Raw genomic sequence first — 8,312 nt, 5'->3', positions numbered from 1 at the left:
CAGGATCAGCACAGGATAAGTAATGTATGTATGTACTCCGCACAATAGTGAGTGCAGCTCAACAGTATAATACAGGATGTAAGGCTGCATTCACACGATCTTTTAAATTTTCACGTTCTGTATATTTCTGGCGTATTGTGCCGTATATACGTGCCGTTTTTACCCGTATGCGCACGTATTGCACCGTATCCGTACCGTGTCCGTACAAAATACGGTGGGCCAGCAAATAATGAGAAATGATGACAAAAGCTTGCCCAGCCCCAAATTTGGTCACCTGACCGGCCCAGACTCCATTTTGACTTTTGTGAGAGCAAGGTTTAGTCTCCATTGCTGCTTCTGGTTCTGGTTTCTGGCACTTCTTATCTTTTGCGATGGCGTACAATCCCACAGACGATCTGCTCCTGGACTGGGTTGTTCTGCGCTTTCTCCGAAGGTGTTCTGCAATGCGTGAGGAGGAGCGGCGCTCGACTAGGCGATTTTGGGTTCATCCCATTGTTGCCGAGCGGCCTAGGAGGGGTCACTTCATGAACTTGTACGCTGACCTGCGCCAGCATCCGGACAAGTTTCACAACTACGTTCGGATGACTGTGACTTCATTTGATCGTCTTTTGGCGGACCTGCGATCGGGGCTCCGGTTTCAGGATACCAACATGAGGCGGTCTGTGACACCAGAGGAACGGCTCATTGTGACACTGCGGTAAGTTTTCTCAAGTATATACATTTCATTATTTCAAGTAGGACAGTCTGTTTAAATATTAAATGTATTTTTTTTTTTTAGGTTTCTTGCCACTGGGAACTCGTTTGCTTCGCTGCATTATGAGTTCCTGCTGGGCGTTTCCACCATTTCAATGATCGTGAGATTGACCTGCGAAGTGATATGGAAGCGACTAAGACCTGCGGTCATGCCTGTGCCAACTGCTGAAGACTGGATCCGGATTTCTGATGGTTTCCTGGACTCAGCACAGTTTCCAAATTGCATCGGGGCGCTGGATGGGAAACACATACGTGTGAAGAAGCCAGCTCACTCAGGGTCCCAATTCTTCAATTATAAACAATATTTTTCTGTGGTTTTGTTGGCTTTGGCTGACAGTGACTACAAGTTTATAATTGTTGATATTGGGGCCTATGGAAGCTCTGCGGATGCAGCGGTCTTCAGGGCTTCCAGAATGGGTGAACGACTTCGCTCCAACCAGCTGACCCTGCCCGAGCCGAGATGTCTACCTGGATCTACTGGACCTCCTGCACCATTTGTGATCGTTGCTGATGAAGGCTTTGGACTTTCCCGTCATGTGCTGCGGCCATTCCCGCGGCGTGGTTTGGATGAACGGAGGCGCATTTTCAACTATCGGCTCACCCGAGCAAGACGGTATGTGGAGTGTGCCTTCGGGATTCTTTGCAGCAAGTGGCGGGTTCTACATAGCTCTATTCAGATGGACCCGGACAACGTTAAGAAGGTAGTGCAAGCCTGCGTTATTCTTCACAACTTCGTTCGGATCCACGATGGTGCTTCAGATGGTGATGTGGAGGGACAACATCCAACAGCATCTATCCCCCTGGACAACACTCTCCAAGGACGACCCGGAGTGGCTGGACTGTTTGTTCGTGAGCAGTTTGCCTCCTACTTTGTTTCTGCGGAGGGTGTCGTTCCCTGGCAGATGGATGCTATTAGTGGACGTTGAGGCTCTGGACTTTTAGATTAGTGTTTTTTTTTTATTTTGAACCTTTTTTGTTTTGGTAGTTTAGTGTAGGGACTCGCAAGTGATGGGGCCCCTTGACGTGGGTTGTGAGCTTACTACTTCTTTGACCCATATTCGAATAGTTGCTTTTTGGCTGACATTGGAAAATGAGTCAAAGGAGTAAACTAAGACCTCATCCAATCTTTTTTTTTTTAATAAAATTATATACACAATACCTTGTCATGTGTTTTTTTTTCTAAGACATTAGCAATGTGGATGGATGGTTATGTGTGCATTTGAATTTGGATGTAATAATCTTCAAAAATTGTTTAAAAAATGTGGCCGTATCTGCTCTTCTTTTAGCTTCTTTGTTCCTAATATTTAGGATATAATTCAAATGTACATGTGGAGCTCCAGGTATCATAGTCGTTAATGGAGCTTGGAGTTCCTCAAGCACATTTGCAAATTTTAACAAAGGGGTAAGTAAAGGAGGTGTGAGTGAGATGGAGGTATTATAACAAATATAAGATTACCACATTCAAGGTGCTCGTATCTATGAGCAAGTGTACCTGGTTTATCCATGCTTGATTTGATGGTGATTTAAAAGTACGTCTGTAAGAAGAAGAGACAGAGGAGTGCAAGGCTACTTTGCTGTTTGATCCATGCACCCATCTGTCTCTTTTGCATGCATATACAGGATGTTAGTGGATGGAGTAAAGAATAATGAAAGAAGAAATTTTTTTTTAACGAATTTATAAACAAATATTAACAATATATACAATACAAAATGCTGTATTTAGAGTTCATACAGCTCTCTTGTGTATGGACCAGATGTTGCTTGGCCATGAGAAGCCATGGCTGAAGAGCCTTCGTAGGGCCCATGGAACACAGGGGCCATGGCAGGGTATCTGGTGGATGGAGGTGGGCTTGGAGGTAGCAGTCCACCCACATGCTGCCGCCGTCTTTCCAAAAAAAGAGCCACCTTGGACTTGTCTGCAGGACAGCCATCATGGCTACCCTGCAGTTCATTCTGTCATCCTCATGAACTCCTTGCAGGTCTTGCACCATGGAGCGCATGCAGATGTCCTCCGCCGATTCATCGCGCCTCCTCCTCAACTGATCCAAGACCTCCCTCTCAGCAGCAATACTGAGACTTGACACTCCCAGCTGCCTCCTTCTACGCGAACGCATCGGCGGTGGTGGTGGTGTAGATGGAGGTTGAGGTGTGGATAGATCCTCTGCCTGCTCCTCAAAGGACTCCTCCAACACATCTTCCCCAGTCTGCATAGAGGCAGATTCCTCTAAATTATCCGCAGTTCTAGAGAAAAAAAAAATAAATAAAATTTGTGCACATATTCTATAGTGCATTGATGCAACGACAATTCTGAGGACACAAGAACTTACAATTCTTTTATTAATAATGCTTTAAAGTAAAAATATGTTTTGATAACTTACTCTCCAACGTCCATCACCGGATCCAAAAACCGCATGAAACTTGTGTAAAGGTACGGTTTCTTGTGCAGTTTTCCACTGCCACTTCGCCCTTTCTCCGACTTTTCCCTCTTATATTGGTCTCTTGCTGAGACCCATCGTGTGGAGACCTTTTTTACTATAAAAAAAAAAAAAATTAATTAATTTGCGGTTTCAAGCAATATTACAGAAAAGTATTAAGAAGGTACAGGCCACATGGCTGCAGGGGTGATACAGGCTACATGGCTGCAGGGGTGATACAGGGCACATGGCTGCAGGGGTGATACAGGGCACATGGCTGCAGGGGTGACACAGGGCACATGGCTGCAGGGGTGACACAGGGCACATGGATGCAGGGGTGATACAGGGCACATGGCTGCAGGGCTGATACAGGCCACATGGCTGCAGGGGTGATACAGGGCACATGGCTGCAGGGGTGACACAGGGCACATGGCTGCAGGGGTGATACAGGGCACATGGCTGCAGGGGTGATACAGGGCACATGGCTGCAGGGCTGATACAGGCCACATGGCTGCAGGGGTGATACAGGGCACATGGCTGCAGGGGTGATACAGGGCACATGGCTGCAGGGGTGATACAGGGCACATGGCTGCAGGGGTGACACAGGGCGCATGGCTGCAGGGATCCGCAGGGGTGGGGTATGCACATGGCTGCAGGGCAGGGTAATTAGCTTACCAAGAGATGCACGTTCCCGGGTACTGCTACTAGCCCATTCGTCCGGCAACAGTATTGCAGTTATCTCCTCCCATTTTTTGTGCTTGAGGGCACGGTTGTGGAAGTCTTCCAAACGCTTATCCCATAGGATAGGGTGAGCTTGCACCAGAGCCAGGAGCCTCTCCATCTGCACATAAGCCATGTTGCTTCTGACTCCCAGGAAAGTCCTCCCCTCCCCTCCCCTAGTTCCTGGTATTCCTAGATACAGAACGTATATACGGCAGCATACGGTGGCCACAACGTATGTCACCCGTATTTTATACGTTCCCATAGACTTCAATGGGGCATACGGCCGCAAGAACGTGAAAAAATAGGACATGCTCTATCTTTTTATACGGCTCACATACGGTACGGTACGGTACGGTGACAAATAGGGCAATTCTTTGTATCACCGTATCTCCCATAGGAATGAATGGTAGCGTATTCTGGACGAATATACGCCCGTATATACGGCCGTTTTTCAACGGTCGTGTGAATGCAGCCTTAGGATCATTACAGGAAAAGTAATGTCATGTATGCACACAGTGACTCCGCCATCAGAATAGTGAGTGCAGCTTGACAGTATAATACAGGATGTAACTCAGGATCAGTACATTATAAGTAATGTATGTATGTACTCAGCACAATGGTGAGTGCAGCTCTGGAGTATAATATAGGATAAGTAATGTCATGTATGTACACAGTGACTCCACAAGAAAAATATTAAGTATAATACATGATATGTAATGTTATGTAAGTAATACATTCAACAAAATAGAAATTGTGCCTGAATTATTCTTTATCACCCACTGCTTTCTACACCAATCAGATGGTGCTATAAAATATACTATCTGTTATTTCTGGGAAATCTCTATTACTACAACCATGTTAGAGGAAGATATCTTAGGACACCAGTACATTGATCTGCACAGTTAGGAATAATACAATTTATGTATAAATGTTAATGGAAAATAAGGTCAGAATAAGGTCTTGGTACAAATGACTGAATGGTTTTTAACCTATAAAACGTTGGTTTACCCCTGATGTCTATTGTATATTGTCCAGGGACCATTTAAAGACACACTCCCATCCCTGCATGATTGAGAGCCTGCTGCTCCGTAGAAAAAGCCATCCATTTATCCATTAGTTTAAGCCTCTGGTTTCCGCCTCTATCCGGGGAAGATGACCCTATGTCCTGCATCTCTTGCCCTGAGGGGCTTCTGTCCCTTTAATGTCATTCTATTTGATGATCAAATGACAGGTTTATTACCCTTATGCTTTCTGAAGAAGAAATTGTGGAATATTAACGTTGTTCTAATAGAGGCAGAATGTAACCACATCTTTAATTTGGAAACATCTCCAAATGTTTTGCAATATTGCAGTGGGATTGTTATATTTTAATAACTTAATAACTAGCACATCCTTCTGTGACTTTTTTTTATCACCCTTTAAAAAAAAAGATGCAAAAACACCACAGACTTAAAGGACATCTACCATCAGTTTCCCTGGAGATCATATCCTACCACAGCATGGCAGTGATTAAGCTGATACATATGATGGGGGGGGGGCAACACTGATGATGACATTAGTCCCTCATGACAGTTTCTTCAATATTCAACTTCTTTGCAGATTTAGCAACACAAAAAATGTAGGTTCCTCAGCTTATCATCATCTCCCCCATCTTCTTAACAAAAACTTAATACTAATGTCTTGCTCCCATAGAGATAACAATTATGCCACCACTGTAGTCAATATGGGAACAGTGCACCCCACAGTAGCCAATATATTCAGAGGGGCCCCACTGTAGCGGTGCCCAGCTACTCTAGCCAATAAAGTCATCCTGCACAGGAGTCAATAGTCATAATGCCTCCAGCAGCCAATAGTCACAGTACCCCAGCCCCCTCCACAGTAGCCACCAGTCATAATGCCTCCAGTAACCAATAATCACAGTGCCTGTGCAGGCAGTTGCAAATGTGATAATATGATGACACTACTGCACAGGAAGAGGCTTCATGCTACTGTGGCCTGTGAGATGGTGAAAACAAATCAGGGAAACATCATTCGGTGCTCTGCCTTACACCATGGGGTATGCAGATTGCAGTTGATATCATTGCATCATTTGTATGGCAGAGTGTATAGAGAAAAGACTGTTATGTGCTTCAAGGGTAATCAATTTACCAGTGTCTTTAAGACACTGGTACTCATGATCAGGGGAAAATGCTGTCACTACAGGCCCCTGGCCCCATTTTCATTATGAAACTGGCTGGGCCCGTGACAGGAGAAACAGTATTCCCCATAGATGGTGGCCCTGTACTCATAAATAGTTTGGGTTTGTGATGATTTTTTCCTAGTTGCTATGGCTGGGGAGTGCTTCCAAGCCCCTGGGGCCAAGGGAGAGTCGGGGTGAGGTCTTACATACCACATACAAGAGGCAGCACAAATATAAAATATGATATTGAACCATCTACCTTTTTACCTGTAACAATCTATATTAAATGTTTTAACAGCCTAAAATCCTTTCTCTCTTGACATTATCTATAGCTCCTTGTGGATTAGACAATGAGGCACTAAAAAGAAGTTTCTGCATGGACCATCTCTGAACTACCGGGACTGCCATTCTTAATGATTTAGGATATATAACCATCCTCAGCTTCTGCTCTATTCCGACTATTTTTTTGAATGATTCAGAAGCCAATCAACCCTTCATCATCATGCCCTGTAAGCTCTTGCAAGCAGGGCCCTCATTCCTATTGTTTCACCTGATTATATTATCACTCTTTATTGTCTTATTTTATTGTATAAGTAGCTTATGATCTGTACAGCGCTTCAGAATGTGATGGCACTATATAAATAAAGCTTTATTGTTACGCCAACCAATGCTCTTCAGCTTTATCACATATTAGGCTTAGCTACCCCTGCTCACTAGACAATATAACATTTGATTGGCGTAGCTACACCAGTTGAACATACAGTTTCATACACTACAGACTGTTTGGGCCTTTTAATCCCTTTATCCCTTTTCACACCAGGAGGTAATAGTTTGTCCGTGCGGGAAGGGACTTCCCGCACCAGACATGCTGTTATGTCCTGCTTCTGGCACCAGCTCACAAGCAGAGCTGGTGCCAGAAGCAGCGAGTGTCGTCTGTATATCACAGCTGACACTCTGCTCTAACATCCACAATCCAATCAGAGATATCCACAGCGTATGAGGGGCTTCTCCCTAGGGATCGGACCCCCTGTACCACTTACTGGGGGATCTGATCCTCTTCATGACAGCCTCAAGGTCTGCCGAGTTCCCCAGGGCTGCCTGATCAGTCCTACAGTCAGACCCCTTCCAGGTCTGACTGTAAACTGTATGTGCATGCGTATACATGCTCAGACAGTTTACACCGCACTGCAATACATTAGTAAATTAATAAATTATGAAAAACACAAGTACAAAAACATATTTGGTATTGTTTGTAACAATATGTATAGTAAAACCAAATCATTATTGGATCCACACTGTGGAACGCCGTAAAAAGAAAACCTTTTGAAAAACTTTTAAAAAAATGTTTTTTATTAATACCCTTAAAAATGCTCTTAAAAGTGTTAAAAAAATGTCACACGCAAAAAAATAAGACCGCTAAAAAGAACAACTCTAAAAATAAAAGTTATGCCTCTGAAAAGGTGATGCTAAAATTAATAAGGTTTTCTCCAATTTAGTTTTTATTCAGTAAAATTGGGAAAAAATTTAATTCCATAGAAATGGAGTTTTTTCCTAATCGTGGTGACCCGTATAATAAAAATAACATATCATTCTTATGGTATGTTGAACGGCCAAAAAAGAAAAGCAAAAAAATTTTAACAAAAATTGATGATTTTCATTTCTTATACCAGGAAAGAGTTAACAAAATGTAATCAATTAGCTATAGATTCCCCAAAATTATTACCTGAAAAGTGCATTTCATCTGTCAAAAATTTAAGCCCCAATTTGTCCACATTAGAAACAGAAAAAATGTACATACAGCATGCACAATGTGACAACTCAAATCTGCTCTGGATGGCGCCTCCTTCCACTCTATGCCCGGCCGTGTGCCCAAACAGCAGGTTACCACCACATACGGGGTATCTGTACACTTGGGAGAAATTGGGTATCAAATTTTGTTGAGCTTTTTGTCATTTAATTCATTGTAAATGTTTGATTTTCTGGACAAAATGAATGTATTGTCCAAAAAAAATTTTTTTTAACCCCTATTATTCGAATTTTTCAAAATTTTTGCCAAATTTGTTTTTCTCATAACTAAACACAATAGATGACATTCAAATTTTGAAACTAATTTGAAGTACAATGGGGCACATTTACTAAGGGATGTGCGCTAGAATTTGCACATTCTTTTAGGAGCTTTCATTTGGAGGTAATGATCTTAGTTCTGGTCTAATTTTGTATTAGTGATAGAAGACTATATTGAC

General features: G+C 43.1%; 2 protein-coding genes across 2 annotated transcripts; one reads left to right on the top strand and one right to left on the bottom strand.

The window, feature by feature from the left end:
• The first annotated feature begins 371 nt into the window (after positions 1–371).
• On the top strand, positions 372–1,679 carry LOC140070183 (uncharacterized). The gene is made up of 2 exons (XM_072116527.1): positions 372–697; positions 779–1,679. The coding sequence occupies exons 1-2, from the start codon at positions 372–374 to the stop codon at positions 1,677–1,679; spliced, it is 1,227 nt and encodes a 408-aa protein (XP_071972628.1).
• A 762-nt stretch (positions 1,680–2,441) lies between these two features.
• LOC140070182 (uncharacterized) lies at positions 2,442–7,343 on the bottom strand. The gene is made up of 3 exons (XM_072116526.1): positions 3,843–7,343; positions 3,132–3,285; positions 2,442–2,994 (listed from the first exon to the last, which is right to left on the bottom strand). The coding sequence occupies exons 1-3, from the start codon at positions 4,198–4,200 to the stop codon at positions 2,442–2,444; spliced, it is 1,065 nt and encodes a 354-aa protein (XP_071972627.1). The 5' UTR covers positions 4,201–7,343.
• Between the last annotated feature and the right edge of the window lie 969 nt (positions 7,344–8,312).

Source organism: Engystomops pustulosus, chromosome 7 (assembly GCF_040894005.1).
Source record: "Engystomops pustulosus chromosome 7, aEngPut4.maternal, whole genome shotgun sequence".
Classification (NCBI taxonomy): domain Eukaryota; kingdom Metazoa; phylum Chordata; class Amphibia; order Anura; family Leptodactylidae; genus Engystomops; species Engystomops pustulosus.
Note: the sequence above shows the minus strand (reverse complement) of the source record. Positions and strands in the feature narration are given on the sequence as shown.